The following is a 15,600-nucleotide window of genomic DNA, read 5'->3' on the forward strand; positions in this document are numbered from 1 at the left end:
ATGAGAGGTCGGATTGGGCCAGACTGCTGTCTCGGCACTACGTGTAGTGTTTCTGTAATCGGATTTTAACCGTTTAGTGCCACTTCAAAGCAGCAGCGGGTTCTGATACCAATACCGACTTAAAGAGCCCATAAATCAGGAGCCAATGGTGCACATTTACAGCTACTCAATCTGTGTGTGTGTGTGTGTGTGTGTGAGAGAGAGAGAGAGAGAGCGCGAGCTCGATGGGGGGTATTTCTCTCTTTGTGGAACTATACGATGATCCTTGTTATTATAGCAATACATAAAAATCTTGATCTACAATCTGTAATCTTGATTACACACTATTACTATACAATTAATAGGCTATACAAGACAGTGTAATTACTCCAAATATAGTATCACATGACAGTGGAAACACCTCAAGTGTGTGTGTGTGTGTGCGTTATCATGGGCGTGAGTTATTTTATTTTATTTTAATTTTTAATGGAATTCTATCATCATCATCATCATTCCATCCTTTAAAAATTGTATCCATCCATCCATCCATCCATCTATCTATCTATATATCTATATCTATCCATCTATATCTATCCATCTCTCTCTCTCTCTCTCTCTCTCTCTCTCTCTCTCTCTCTCTCTCTCTCTATATATATATATATATATATATATATATATATATATATATATATATGTGTGTGTGTGTGTGTGTGTGTGTGTGTGTGTGTGTGTGTGTGTGTGTGTGTGTGTATTTATTTGAGAAGATAGAGAAGACAGTAAAAGGGGGGGGGGTGATAAGTAAATAAATAAATGTTTTTTGTTTTGTTTTTTTAAAGTCATGGCCATGAATTTGCTGATTAAGTCAAGTTTATTTATCATTTACACAGTATGCCATGACATATGTACCTTGAAACACTTATGGCAAGGATCAGGTATATTACTTCCATGTAACATAAGGCAGAGAATATATATTTATGGCATTTGGCCATAAATATACAAAACACCAAGCCCCAACTACATGCACACACACATACATACACACACAGACACACAACACAAAACAAGAGCTTAAACAAATGTAATTATTAATAGCAGACAATAAGTACAATTGAATGCAATATACTAAATACAATATACAGCATACTGTATGTAAATGGAAAAAGTTATGTAAACAAGACCAAGTACTACACTGGGGTAAAGAAAGGTGCCCCCCCCCCCCCCCCCCCCCGAACTAATTAACATAACCCAACTATTCATAGAGTAGGCTCATTATTCAAGTTTTGCTATTTATTGAAGGCATATAGCCTTTTGATCCTGTGCCCACTGTCAGAAAACATTAGGTCCAATTTTATATTATTTATAGGCCTACTTCTTTTTGAGTTATTGGGGTTTGGATGAAACCAATTCAACTCAAGTGGCCAGTCAGATCAGGTAATAAATATCAGTACTAGCCTAAATATAATACCTTTGATCATGGAGGTTATGATTTCTACTAATGTAATAAACAAATTGTTACAGACCCCATTTTGAAACCCAACTTCTACATTGTATATAGTATATATTAGCTACTTTTTCCTGTTTAACTACAGATGTTAGCCTACTAAAGATTTGCTACTGTTAATGTGTCTACAGAACTCCTCTAAACAAGTAGTTTAGATTTTTTGACCAGAAATATCTTAAAATGACTTTAATTTCAATATAAACCAGCAATATTTGAGATTTGAAGAGCTACTGTATATCAATTTTTTAACAATTGAGTTCATCAGTTATCTCAGAAGATATGAAAATTTGAGTATACGTAAACACAGACAGACGTTTTACCATCAGAGAGGAGACAGGATCTTTTTGGAAGTTGGGAGGGGGATCTTGGTGCATCACCAGACTTACTGGAGCCAGGAATTAATGGGCTCATTCAGAGGCGATTGAGACGTCTTAATTACCACACTTGTGAAAACTCAAAGGGTGGGGAGCAGAGTAGGGAGGATGTTTCCTTTGATCCTGGCCTACAGTCAATTGTAAATGAGCCAGGATTAGCCCTATAAATACCCCAAGACCTGTACTGGAGGTGGTTATCACCTATCTGAAGACAAACAGAACTCTACCTCATTCACTCAGTCTCAGGACTCCATCCTCTAGACAACTCTGCTGCCTGCAGATCTAGACCCAGGACCATCAGGAATCTTAGCATTTTTACCCATTTTCATTAATTGGATATTTCTTGGTTTTTGGCTGGACTGCAGGTGGAATGATGAAGGGGCGCTTTTCCGTCGAATGGCTCTCCCAAAGCAGCCAGAGCAGTGCTAGCACTCCATCAAGCCCTAGTGCAGTGAACCATTCCAGCACCTGCATCTCCATGGGCTGTGATAGAGCCAGCACCTCTGGGACTGTTCCAGAAACTCTCCCTGGTTTCTACATCAGGAAAGTGGATAGCATGGAATCCCAGCAGATCCAGTCTGAGCCAATGGGGCCAGCACAAAGCTCGATTACTGCGCCAAAGAAAGAGCTTGTTGCAAACAACACTGAGAGCCTCCAGCATGGTAAGATCTTAATTAATCACATCCATAGTAAAATTGGTAGCCATATAAAATATAAATATATTAAAGTATTGAAAATGTGTTAGCATTTTACTTTATTTAGACATTTTCATTCATTCTCACTGATCTCAGCATTAAATCAAAGATTTGTTTTCAATCTATCTTAGAAGTTAATACATTCAAAACGTCTTAAAAATGGATTGATTCTAAGTAGTTTATCAGTAGTTGTTCATGGATCATTGAAAATGAGTATGCAAGTTAGCTGGACGTAACATTTCTTAATTTCCATGTGCTATTTACTGTATCTCTATTTCTAAGATGTTGGTCAATCAGCTTGATCCTATAGAGATTAAAATGGTCTCAATCAACTTCCTTTCCACATTTTCTCCATTCCAGCACCAGAGTTAGGCTTCAGCAGTGGGACAGAGGAGGAGGAGACGTCCGGGTATGAGAGTGAAGGCGGGCGTTCTCTTTCCCCTATGGTCTCCAAGGAGCCAGTACCTTCAACCTCCCCTGGCACGGGGCGGCGAGCTAGAACAGCCTTCACAGCTGAGCAAATCGACAGTTTAGAGAGAGCATTCAAACGGAATGCTTATTTGGGAGCCCAGGACAAAGCTGATCTATGCAAGAGGCTCAATCTCTCTGATAAACAGGTGAGATGTTTTGCCTTAAAATAGTACTTTTACTATCCAGGCTGTTATGGTATTAAGGTGGTATAAGAGCAATAAAACATTTTGAGACATTCTCTTATTAGAAAATACTCAACCTAGGGGACGGTAATGGCCCTCTTCTCTGCATTGGTCTATATCACACCTTGACATTGATCAAATGATGTAGCTACACTGACACATGGGTCATTATGATGAACAGAGTAGTATGAAACTAAAAATTATTATGTCTCCCCACAGATCAGGAACTGGTTTCAGAACAGACGGATGAAGCTAAAAAGGACGGTGCAGGACGCCCTAGCACATGCCTGCCAGGCCAATGTGGCATCACAGATCATGCATTACCCTGAGCTGCAGTCCTTCAGGCCAGCACCATTCCCAAGTTACTACCAAGCACAAGAGAGCCAGAGTCCCTACATGTGCCCCCCCAACATTCATTACACCCCTTCTGTTGTGCCCACACTGTCTGCCAATGCTCTCTACCAGTACAGATGTCCTCAGGGTCTTCCTGTGGCCCCTAGCAATCCGGCTCTTCTGCAGCCGTATCAGCCATACTCTCACCAGTACTTCAGCTCACAATGAACATTGTCAGTTTGAGCCCACATGGACTGCAGATGAATCGCTTATCTGTCTTAATGAAGCATCCCTTCTTAATTTTGTCGTGCCTTTCAGAACACAGGGTGTTATAATGAATGTATTTTTCTCTTTCATGCTGTTGAATATTTAAAGATACACTTGTAAATGCTTAAATCTTTAAAGTTATATTTTGTTCATGTTTATATGTACCAGAGAACTGTAAAATAAATGTTTATCTGTTTATTTGGATTTCAGTTTGTTCATTAGACAATGTGTTTCACTGCATTTAAAATAGTACAATAGTCCAAAAATCCCCAAGCAAATTGAACTGTTAATGTAGAATATGCATGTAGCATAAAGTAAAATATATACTTACTAGCACCCACAATATACATGTGCTGACATTAAACCGAAGTGCTGTTGTACATGCTCAGTTTCCTGTAATAACTGTATATCAGTGACTGAAGTCACAAACACTGTAGAATATTAGGATGAGTATTAAGATTTTTTAATTGCTATGCCTATTTAAACCCCGATATCCTTAGTATGAATATAAAGGCAATTAAAGCCAGTGCTCATATGAAATAACCACAGAAACACAATATTTAATAAAAGTCTTTATGTATAAAACAGATGTAGGACACATACAGATATACACCGAGAACGCCCTCACGTGCCTTTCGTTAACCCATTCAAAAAGGATTAACTATTCCAATATTTCCCTCCCACTCCAAGAACAGTACATCAAAATATGGTCTATTTTTTCTGTTAATTCTATGCTTACAAAATACTAAACAAAAGGATAAAACAACAAACAACTACTCGCTCCATACTGACTGAAAAAACTGCTTTCTATGCTGTTTTCTGTTGGCCCTTCTTTCCAATCAGGGATTTGTGAATGTGAGGAATCACACCTGTCATGACACAAGAAAACACACATTAAGAAAACCAGGATGTAAATGAAATGGCTTAACATGCGTAATTAGTCTTCTTCAAACAAGAACAGAAATAGCACCGCTATAAGTAAGATGGAAATGCAGTGTCCAATCAAAGGGAAATGTCTGTGTCTCTTAAAATAATAAAACTCACAATAGCTCTATTTCTCTTGTGGGTAATTTTAGAGAGGTCTGAGCTCAATTGATACTTTCATGTATGTGTAAAATTAATCAGTGTACTGAAATCCGTTTCTCAGAGTGGAAGGCCAATTATTTTAAAATGAATTACAATTCAGTTTTACTTCATATGCCACAGAAGAACATCTGAGATGATCAGAGTTTGCATCATATGATCAAATGTAATAAGGGATTTTTCCTTAATCTTCCCTTGAGATAAGATTTCAAGTGAATATAGCCTTATGTAGAACAGAAGCATGTCCAACATTCTTTTTAACTGACCTCCACCAGCAATTGTGGCTTTGATAAGCGAATCCAACTCTTCATCACCACGAATGGCCAGCTGTAAATGCCTGGGTGTGATGCGTTTCACCTTCAAGTCCTTTGAGGCATTACCGGCCAACTCCAACACCTAGTCACGGACATGCATGGGAAAGCTGGCATGACATCAGTGTAATATATACGGTGCATATTTACTATACACAGAAAACACATATGTAAGTGGGAACACACAGTCAGAGGGTCATGAAGATAAGGAATTTCTAAATAGGGGCCAAGCACTGAAGGTGTGTAGTTTGGCACACTGATTGGGGCGGGTCTAAGGAACGGGCTGACCAAATTTGGGCCAAGTACTGGCAATGCTCGGGTCAAATTTGGGCCTAATTTGAAAGTACGTTTATGGTCATAAAAGTCAGGCATCAAAACATACCCATCATGAGTGAAACTACAAATCACTCTTGAATCCCTTTGCATAAAGTTATGGTTTCCTGTGATTGCTTAGGCAACAATTGTAGCATGTCTGTCAGTGTGCGGCTTACCGAGTCTGGGTGCTTGGCCCCCGAAAATAGCTGCTTGCACCTTTAATGATTATAAGTTCCCTTCAGATTCCGTGCCTGTACACAATCATGTTTGATGTCTTGCTAGATTTAACCGTTACCTCAGCAGTGAGGTACTCCAGGATGGCTGCGCTGTACACCGCGGCTGTGGCACCGACACGTCCATGGCTAGTAGTCCGTGTTTTTAAGTGTCTGTGGATACGACCTACAGGGAACTTCCAACACAAACCACAACCATCACAACATAACACAAGTCATAGCACATAGTACAGTAGTGCAGATTTCAACTGCGTGAAAGAAACACACACCTGAAGACCAGCCCTCTGAGACCGGGACACTGCCTTAGCCTTGGCTTTGCCACTGTCTTTGCCAGCCTTTCCTCCTGCCTAATAATCAGAGCATTTAAGAAGAGTAAAAAAGACATCAGACTGCAATTTCTCACATCACAAAACTGTTGAACTGTCAAATCTGACCGATCAGAAGGTGTTGATTAATATTCTATAACAGCAGCTCTGACAGTAGTTCAGGCTGTAATTTAAATCACAGGCTTATATCAGTGCTCTGGTTCTAATATATTATTGTTTCTATAGTAACAGCTCATTCACAGGGACTTGTATGATGGGCACACCACATTATCTATGCCCAACAATAAGCAGATCAATACAACGTGTACAATATATAACAAAAGACAACGCATAATCAAACAACAAATAACGATTTGGTGACACTTTCTGTATGGAGATGTGTCTTTAACATTTATTGAAGAAGAATATTTACTGATGAAGAACTTGTCAGGGTAGTGAAAAAGACTAAAACAACACATTAATTTTAAATGTGGCTTGTCGGAATGTGACTCCCACAAACATTTCAGAAGATTAGCACACAATATCCACCTTTGATGAATCTAATGTTAATTTATTTAGTAAAATAAACGAATGAATGTGTCTTCTTTCGAGTTACGACATTAGTTTGTATTGTCTAACGGACGTTCCACAACATTTAATGTAATTAAAAATGGATAAAAAGCATAAGGTGTTGTTTATGATTAAAGTAAACATTTTAATCATGGGCAAATAGTTGCAGCATAAAAGTAATAAAACACTCTGGGAGCGGTTTTAACACACAGGATAAGGAACACACATTTTGATAATGCTTTTTCAGGTAAACTGCCACAACGTTTTCAGAAACAAACAAACAAACAAACAAACAAACAAACAAACAAACCACGCCCACTGACTATATTAACTAGCTACAGGTCTAATAATACAGTTCATAAATAAATGCAGTCCAGGTTTTAAAAAACAAATAACAGCAAAGTAAACGACCGAACAAACATAGCGAAAAAAACAACAACATTTTATTTAGCCAGCTTAATAAACAAAAATTATATAACCAGAACATAGATGTTTTTGGTAAATAATAGCGTATTCAGCGAATGAAGTTAGCCATACAGCTAGTTAGTTGGTTAGTTAACCCGGTAAACAGTAAAAAAGGCGAACAGGATTCTGCTTAGCAGGCTAGCTAGCTGACATATAAAATAGCCGTTAACCGGAGTTTAAATTGGAGATTAACATATTTTGCAATAAGAGTGAAGAAAAAAAACTCGCAAAACACACTTTTTGTTTAATGTGCATATCAAAATCAGAAAACCGTTTTTCAACTCTTACCATGTCACAGACAGAGTTAGCGAATCGGGAAAGTGTTTTAAGCAAACCACACACACACACACACACACACACACACGCACACACACACACACAGCTCGTGCAGTAGGCGGCACCTGCGGGTACACTAAAGCACTACATAGGGAATAAAGAAATATTTTTTCTATGTATTTCTTTTTTTTCTCCTATGCAGTGTACATATACAGGGCGCATGAAGTCGTTTGGGATTTGAATGTTGAATCATGAGTCGCACAATTTCTTTCTTTTTTTAATGGAACAAGTTATAATTGAGTCACATAAAAAAAAACATACATACAAACATCAATTTGCATGCAAAGAGGGGGAAGAGAAAAACAAGAGTCATTGGGAAATATCTTTTCAGACACTATATGGCCGAAGGTTTGTGGACACCTGACAATCACAGCCATATGTGGGTCTTCTCCAAACTGTTGCCCCATGTTGGAAGCACACAACTGTTTTTTGTTTGTTTATATTTTTTGTATGCTATTTCCCAAAGCTGTTCCCCCATGACAATTTCCTCTGCACAAAGTAAGGGTCATGAAGACATGGTTTGCCAAGGCTGCACAGAGCCCTGACTTTAACCACACTGAACTCCTTTGGGATGAATGACGACTATGTACTGTACCAGGCCTTCTCACTCACTATCAGTGCCTGATCTCACTAATGCTCTCGTGGCTGAATGGGCAAATTCCCACAGCCACACTCAAAAGTCTAGTCAAAATCCTTTCCTTCCCGGAGGAGTGGAGGTCAATTCCCAACATTTCTGGTTTCCCATGTGAGGAGAAGAATCCAATACACTACCAGTGTTAATGAACATGTTACTGTTGAGTTACTGACTAGTTATTGGTGATTTCTCAGGTTGCTCATTGGATGAAGGAAATTATGGCACAGGATTACTTGAACCCATGTAAAGAATTCCAGGGAAACAAGAAATGGCCAAAGGCAACAAGGCACAGTCAATGTAGACAAACAAATAAACCAGTTTGTTTGTATTTATTTAATATTTATTGGTGCTAATAGTTTTGCACATATTTTTTTGAGAGAAAAGTTCGAAGGAGAGAGAGGAAAGGTAGGTAGAGTTCCTATACTGTTTAAGTGGAAAATCAGAATTATTGTGTGCAATGATTTATACGTACATTCTTTTGTACAAAATGCAAAATGCAGCATTCATAAATACAAATATGAAAACATGTTTGAAATGACACAACATGAACAACTTGCATTTGGCCTTGTTTTTATTTCTCAATTTTATTTCATAGACATGTGGGTGCTAGTAAAAAAAAAAAAAAAATCTGCCGTAATTCAAGTATCGACATAACCAGGGTCCATTATAATATTAAGATATAAAAAAAAAAAAACACAGAACATGAAATACAATGTATATTTTGGTAAATCAGACATGAATGTGGACTGACAGATTACACAATATTTCACACTTCGATTTTAAACCAAATGCATTCCAGTCATCAACCAAATGCAGCTATGAAATGCAAAAATTAATAACAACAATAATAATAATAATAAGAAGAAGAAAATATTCATGGCACGAATCTTTTCTTTTCTTTCTTTTTTAAACATGTAACAGCTTCCTTCATCCATGTGTATCAGTTAATAATTTTTTTTCCACCTCTGATTATATCTGATCTTGTGATGATTCCTCATCCAAATGATTAAAAATCCCGTTATAGTAAAAATCCCAGCCAATTTATTCAGATGAATCAGATGAATGGTTTTACACAACAATGTGGGCAGTGGTGTTTGACAGATGTTGCTGGTTTTTCGTAATCATTTATAACAGTACTTAGCTGCTGTAGGATGATATCCGTGAAGGTAATGTTTGGATTTTATTTAGTTATAATGTAGTAGAGCCTACCACTTAAATAATTGAATTTTCTAAGGTTGAAGTCATAGATATTGTGTCACAATACCATAGATGTTACGGACAATGTTACAGAACCAATCACAAGACACCTTAAAATCAAAATACACTATACAGTATAATAATCACATTTCTAATTCTAACAACTTGGTATCACGCCCAGGTTATTCACACCACACAGTTATGGCTTGGTGGCAAATGATTACCAATGCAGCATGTTACAAATACTGACACTATTGAGGTATTTATCACTCATGGATTTAGAAATACCTATGATGGTATATGTATACACATACACACAGAGTATAACCACTACTCTATGAAATCTGTTTCTCCTTAAGATCTTAAAGAGTGCTGAGAAACTATTCATAAGACACAATTTGGTGTGCAGTATTGTTCCACTTATTGAAGTTTTTGTGGTCCCGAATTTCCAAAATTTGCAATACAAACCTATAAACAATACACTAAAATCTTACATTAAATGTTTCTCTCTTAGGTGATTCATAGAATAACACTTTCATATACAAACACTGTGTAATAATAGCCTAATACTTAATATTATATTAAATACCTAATAGTACCATCTGTTAAGGCAGGACAAATATAACTCTAACTGGACCAAATGATAGGTATTGTAAAATTCATTGATAATTTATACTTTCTGTTGATTAAAAAAACCTAATTACCAGAAATGAATGCTTCATTGGCATGTTAGATGTTCTTGCAGATCTGTTGCATTGCATGAACTCATACAAACTGGCCCAAATCACTGCTACATGAAGAGCTGCCTAACACAAGTTGGCTGCATAAATTTTGCATGAATATTCTGAGGTCATGATTTAATAAATACTAACCGTATTATCAAAAAAACACATTTGATCAAAGCAGCTTAGGATAAGCAGCTTATAATAAGATATGTTGCAAGAATCTCTCTGACGTAGTGGATCCATATCTCTTTACTGTTTGTATTTCTTTGAATACAGTTATAATTGAACCCTTTCAGGCTGCTAGCCTCACTCTGATAACAGCCAAAAATCAGAAGCTTGTTTTTCCAAAATACAGCACTGCTACTCATAACATAGAACTACAGTACCCTCCACTAATATTGGCACTCTTGGTAAATATGAGCAAAGAATGCTATGAAAAATTTTATTTATTGTTTAACCTTTTGAATTTTTGTTAAAAATAATTCACAAAGCTACTCTGCTCTCATGGATATCAAACAATTGAAAACAAAACACAGGTTTATCACACAAAAAATCTTTGTTAAATATAGAAATGCAACAATTATTGACACCTTTTTAGTCACCTCCCTTTTTAGCTACCTCCCTTTACCAAGATAACAGCTCTGAGTCTTCTCCTTTAATACTTGATGAGATTGGACAATACATGGCAAGTGATCTGAGACCATTCCTCCATACAGAATCTCTCCATATCCTTCAAATTTCGAGCTCCACGCTGGTGGACTCTCCTCTTCAGTTCACCCCACAGGTGTTTTCTATGGGTTTCAAGTCAGGGGACTGGGAAGGCCATGGCAGGACCTTGATTTTGTGGTCAGTTTTGGATCATTGTCCTGCTGGAAGATCCAACCATGACCAATTTTAAACTTTCTGGCAGAGGAAGTCAGGTTTTAATTTAATATCTGCTGATATTTCATAGATCCATGATGCCATGTATCCTAACAACATGTCCAGGTCCTCTGGCAGAAGAACAGCCCGAAACCATTAAAGAGCCACCAGCATATTTAACCGTGGGCATGAGGTACTTTTCCATAAGGCTACCTCTCTATGTGCATCAAAACCACCTCTGGTGTTAATTGTCAAAATGCTCTATTTTGGTTTCATCTGACCATAGAACCCGATCCCATTTGAATTACCAGTAGTGTATGTTTTTGCATGAGAGTAGATGATTTTTTCTTGAAACCTTTCCAAACAACTTGTGGTGATGGAGGTGACTTCAGATTGTAGTTTTGGAGACTTTCTGACCCCAAGATGCAACTAACTTCTGCAGTTCTCCAGCTGTGATCCTTGAAGATTTTTTGAGACAATATAGACACACCTCTTCTTTCAGCTTAATTCATAACATTTCCAGTGGACTGGAACTTTTTAATTAATGCCCTGATGGTGGAAACTGCCATTTTCAATGCTTGTGCTATTTTCTTATAGCCACTTCCCATTTTGTGAAGCTCACAACCTTTTGCCACACATCACTGCTATAGTCCTTGGTCTTATCCATCAGTATGAATGAGGGAATTTGGCCTGTGTTACCTCATATTTATACCCCTGTGAAACAAGAAATCATGGTTGAACTAGTTCCTAGGTGTACTAAAAATGTTTTTAAATATCAGTGGGAATATACTTCAAATATAGATTTCTCATATGAATTCATAGGGGTGCCAATAATATATATATGTGTATAATATATATACAATATATATGTGTGTGTGTGTGTGTGTGTATGTATGTATATGTATATATATATATATATATATATATATATATATATATATATATATACACACCTGTGTTGTGCTTGCAATTGTTGGATATCCATGAGAGCAGAGTATTTTTGTGAATTCTTTTTAACAAAAGATCAAAAGGTTAACAATAAAGTTAATTTTTCACAGCCTTCTTTGCTCATATTTACCAAGGGTGCCAATATTATGGAAGGCACTGTATAGTTGAATATGCACCAATAATTCATTCACTGTTTCTTGTTTGCTTTGGAATTTGAATTACAGAGACTTGTATAAGTATTCACCTTTGTTGAACTTTCTATTGACCACTCGGTTGCTTCTCTGACTAATTCTGTGAACGGCCTCCTCTAGAGACCTCTAGAGTCATAGCTGTGCGATATTCTAGATATAACCAAACCCTAGTTGATGCTATTCCAGAATTTTGTCTTGAAAATGTTTTATAGTTCCTTGTCATTGTGATGCTGTTTGTTTAGATATGTTCTCTACAAACTCTGGTGTCTTCCAGGCATTGAGATCATGTGACGATTTAATTGCACACAAGTCAACTCCATTCAACTAATAATGTTACTTCTGCTGGCAACTAGTTTCACAACAATGAGGTAAATATTTACACACTCACAACTTTTACAACTTTGATCAATTATGTTGATTCCCTTGTGACTTAAATGGGCTACTTTGTGTAGATTCATGACAATAATCCCAATTTAGTTCATTTTACTTCCAGGTTGTAACACTGTGGAGAACTTCAATGGGGTAAATACTTATGCAAGCCCACTTCAAGAAAAGTGAAACCAAACTGGTTAAAGAAGCTCAGTGATCTGGTCATTTGAACAAAATGTTAGGGTTAATGCTGAATAAGGCAGTATGCACACCTCAAGAGGTCTTAATGTAGTAAGGCATTTCTACTGATCACAGAACAACAGTGTGAATGATGGTACTACATGTACACACATTGGCCTATGCAATGAGTTTGTACTGGGAGTCCAGAGTTTACCGGTGGTTTTAGGTTGTCTTTCGACTGGCGCGAAGAATGCTGTCTAGGCCACTGAGCTGCCGGAGGAAGCCTCGGTTGGGGGTGACACCTCGGTGGTCCTTGACCGTCTTAATGGCTTCTACTAGGGTCATGTTCTGTCGAATCATAAGGTAAGCCAGCACCAGAGTTGCTGAGCGACTCACCCCAACTGCACAGTGCACAAGCACTGTTCCTATAAAGTCAAATATAGACTATATAAATTGAAGAACACTTTACCACTGTAGGTTCTTAACTTTGGGGTCCCCACTGGGGTATTGATAATGTACTTGTACCCAAAATGCCGTCATGTTAATGAAAAATTTTGGCCTTACCTCCCATGCTGAGAGCTTTGTGAATGAATTCTGCAGCAGGGTAGAAGTTGACACTCATATCGAAAGAGGGAGAGTCATGGGCCTCGATACCATGGTAGGTGATATTCATTCCCTCATAGTACTCCGCACCACCTCGCCATTTGCTCTGTGCACAGTTGAGGATGTGTGTGATCCCAAGCTTTATAAGTTCCTGGCGGTTTGAGGCAATGTCCCTGAAAAATTTTTGGTAAAGCAGATGGATGTGTAAAACGGTGTTATACAGCATGGCATTCTATATCCATGGCTGCAAATGTAAAAACCACAATGTCTAAGGTGAGGGACACAAGTACATATCCAAGACATTTACTTGGATATGTGTGGAAGAATAAACTACTCACTGGTCTCCAATGTAGAGTCTCGGCCAAACCTCGTCGGCATGATTACAAGCTGTTTTTCCAGTGTACAGGAGACGTTCAAGTTCAGCGATGCTCAATACAGGACACCCTTTTTCTGAATCCCTTCTGCTAGGAGACCTTGAATTGCTTCGAGATCGGGAGAATCTAGACATAAACGCCATCTGCGCTGATTGTTAGTGGTGTTCTGTGGAAAAATAAAGAAAAAAAGCATGATAGAAATAGAGGTACACGTTTCCTAAATTTAAAAGGACATTTCAGTGTCATTAATTCCTCCTCTCAGCACATGGTACAACTCTTGGCACCACAAACACTGCTTTCATGTCATGTGCTTTTGTTTATGTTGCCATGTGTCTTTGCTTCTCTGGTCCTGTCTCCACCTCTGTCAGTAATTGGTTAGTTATTCTACTGTGTTCACCTGTTCTGTGTTTAGTTCTTGATTGGTTTGTCTATTTATATCCTGCAGTGTTATAATGTTTTTTAAAGTCTTTATCCTGCCTTCATTGTCTTAAGTCCAAGCTGTGTACCGAGTTTCTGCCTATGATTGTTCTTCCTTTGACTTTCGCCTATCTCCGTGTTTTATGACTATGGTTTATTGTTGCCTGTCTGTGCTCTGACCCCCGCTTGCTCTGACACACACTGAGTTTACTCACGTTACATCCAGCTTTTTCTCATAAAAACACATTGACTGTGTTTTAAAATGATTTGAAATCAAGCATGAAAAGTGGAAAGTCAATTCAGGCCCATGTCTATTCTACTCCACCTACTAGCATTACACCCTCTCGATTAAAGCTCATTAACTCAAAAAAATTCAGACACTCAAAATATTCAATATTGACCTGATCTATCAGCTTTTCCATTATCATTCAACAACTAGTTGAGTTTGAAAGAGGAGATGTGAACTCAGGGGGCCTTCATGAAGTACTGTATGCACTCTAGGTGCATTTACACGATATATTTAATGCACTTCCAGGAAATAATAATTTGGAGATGAGTGATGTGCATCTCTCACAACAATCAAATCAGCATCGAGCAGTTAGGTAGTCCCAGAGGAGTTATAAGATTACATTCCTTCGGATCATTTAGTAGAATGGAAATGGAAATAATGCATTTTCATATAACAATATTTGCTACTGTATATAAACACAGCTCTTATTAGAACCAATTCTGTTATTTTATTTATTCTGTGCTACTGTAAGTGTTTTTTTTTTCTGTGCAATGCTTTGAATTACAAACATTAAAATGAGCAAAACACGTCTTTTAGTGAAATATTGAACTTTTCATTCACTGATAATGGATCCTTACTGGAATTCATGTGCATGCATGGTTTGATGAAAAATATATATATATATATATATTCATGCATGAGCTATATTTCAGAAAATTTAGAAAAATATCAAGCACGCGTGCATAGAGTATATCAGAGCACAATAGATGGTTTCATATTGAAATAAATAGAAAACAGTGGCTTAAAATTGGCCCTCGGTTATAATCAGCTGGATTCCAACATCTGGCCGTCGAAATAATCGTATTTAATAAGAGGCTCATAGAACAGGCACCATAACGCTTATTGTTTATTGCACGAGGTGGACAGACAAAATGTCTGAAACCTTCTTACCTTCCATGCACTTCCGTTTCGAAACAAACGACAAAAATATCGCTTTGTTCGCTTTGTTCGTCCTTTCCGATTCTGAAGATCCTCTACGAAGACATGGATCCGACATATTTTAGTGACTCATATTGGACTGCGTAATAAGTGTCACTGCAGCCTGTAGAGGAGAAGCAGTACGGAACGCCCACTTCATGCACATTCACATACGACTTAAAGCAACCACACACGACATTTACTGTCTGAAACCTCCTACTTTACAAACTATATGTGATGGGATGGATTACAGAAACCTGAAGCTGATATTTATGCATTTTCCAAGTGCATGGAGCCTTGTAATCCTCATTGAAATATACCAAATGAACCACTTGCATATCATCAATATTTAGAGTCAGCATATGATCTACAATTTAGGCTACTTTACGAGTTTAAATGTTTTAAATGTAAATGATTAACCACAGTGTCCTTGATAGTGTTGCCAAGTGGGGATTTATCTCTTGCTTCTATCTA

The 15,600-nt window shown here is 37.6% G+C and overlaps 3 protein-coding genes across 3 annotated transcripts; 1 reads left to right on the forward strand and 2 right to left on the reverse strand.

The window, feature by feature from the left end:
- Positions 1–2,227: 2,227 nt before the first annotated feature.
- ved (ventrally expressed dharma/bozozok antagonist) lies at positions 2,228–3,763 on the forward strand. Its single transcript, XM_017488463.3, has 3 exons — positions 2,228–2,516; positions 2,910–3,166; positions 3,422–3,763. Exons 1-3 carry the CDS (start codon positions 2,228–2,230, stop codon positions 3,761–3,763), a joined length of 888 nt encoding a protein of 295 aa, XP_017343952.3.
- Positions 3,764–4,361: 598 nt separating this feature from the next.
- On the reverse strand, positions 4,362–7,476 carry LOC108276547 (histone H2A.V). Its single transcript, XM_017488309.3, has 5 exons — positions 7,373–7,476; positions 6,014–6,091; positions 5,807–5,920; positions 5,152–5,281; positions 4,362–4,671 (listed from the first exon to the last, which is right to left on the reverse strand). The coding sequence occupies exons 1-5, from the start codon at positions 7,373–7,375 to the stop codon at positions 4,610–4,612; spliced, it is 387 nt and encodes a 128-aa protein (XP_017343798.1). The 5' UTR covers positions 7,376–7,476; the 3' UTR covers positions 4,362–4,609.
- Positions 7,477–11,186: 3,710 nt separating this feature from the next.
- Positions 11,187–15,261, reverse strand: LOC108276594 (dual specificity phosphatase 26). The gene is made up of 4 exons (XM_017488381.3): positions 15,100–15,261; positions 13,467–13,668; positions 13,090–13,301; positions 11,187–12,950 (listed from the first exon to the last, which is right to left on the reverse strand). Exons 2-4 carry the CDS (start codon positions 13,643–13,645, stop codon positions 12,748–12,750), a joined length of 594 nt encoding a protein of 197 aa, XP_017343870.1. The 5' UTR covers positions 13,646–13,668; positions 15,100–15,261; the 3' UTR covers positions 11,187–12,747.
- Positions 15,262–15,600: the final 339 nt, after the last annotated feature.

Source organism: Ictalurus punctatus, chromosome 16, assembly GCF_001660625.3.
Source record: "Ictalurus punctatus breed USDA103 chromosome 16, Coco_2.0, whole genome shotgun sequence".
Classification (NCBI taxonomy): Eukaryota; Metazoa; Chordata; class Actinopteri; order Siluriformes; family Ictaluridae; genus Ictalurus; species Ictalurus punctatus.

Coding starts and splice junctions, on each gene's coding strand:
- ved (XM_017488463.3), top strand. CDS start 2,228: ATGAAGGGGCGCTTTTCCGTCGAATGGCTCTCCCAAAGCAGCCAGAGC. Junction 2,517..2,909: donor CACTGAGAGCCTCCAGCATG/GTAAGATCTTAA, acceptor TCTCCATTCCAG/CACCAGAGTTAGGCTTCAGC. Junction 3,167..3,421: donor TCAATCTCTCTGATAAACAG/GTGAGATGTTTT, acceptor GTCTCCCCACAG/ATCAGGAACTGGTTTCAGAA.
- LOC108276547 (XM_017488309.3), bottom strand. Junction 5,282..5,806: donor TGGAGTACCTCACTGCTGAG/GTAACGGTTAAA, acceptor GTCCGTGACTAG/GTGTTGGAGTTGGCCGGTAA. Junction 4,672..5,151: donor AGCCACAATTGCTGGTGGAG/GTCAGTTAAAAA, acceptor GTGTCATGACAG/GTGTGATTCCTCACATTCAC.
- LOC108276594 (XM_017488381.3), bottom strand. CDS start 13,645: ATGGCGTTTATGTCTAGATTCTCCCGATCTCGAAGCAATTCAAGGTCT. Junction 13,302..13,466: donor AGACTCTACATTGGAGACCA/GTGAGTAGTTTA, acceptor AAAATTTTTCAG/GGACATTGCCTCAAACCGCC. Junction 12,951..13,089: donor CAAAGCTCTCAGCATGGGAG/GTAAGGCCAAAA, acceptor TTGACTTTATAG/GAACAGTGCTTGTGCACTGT.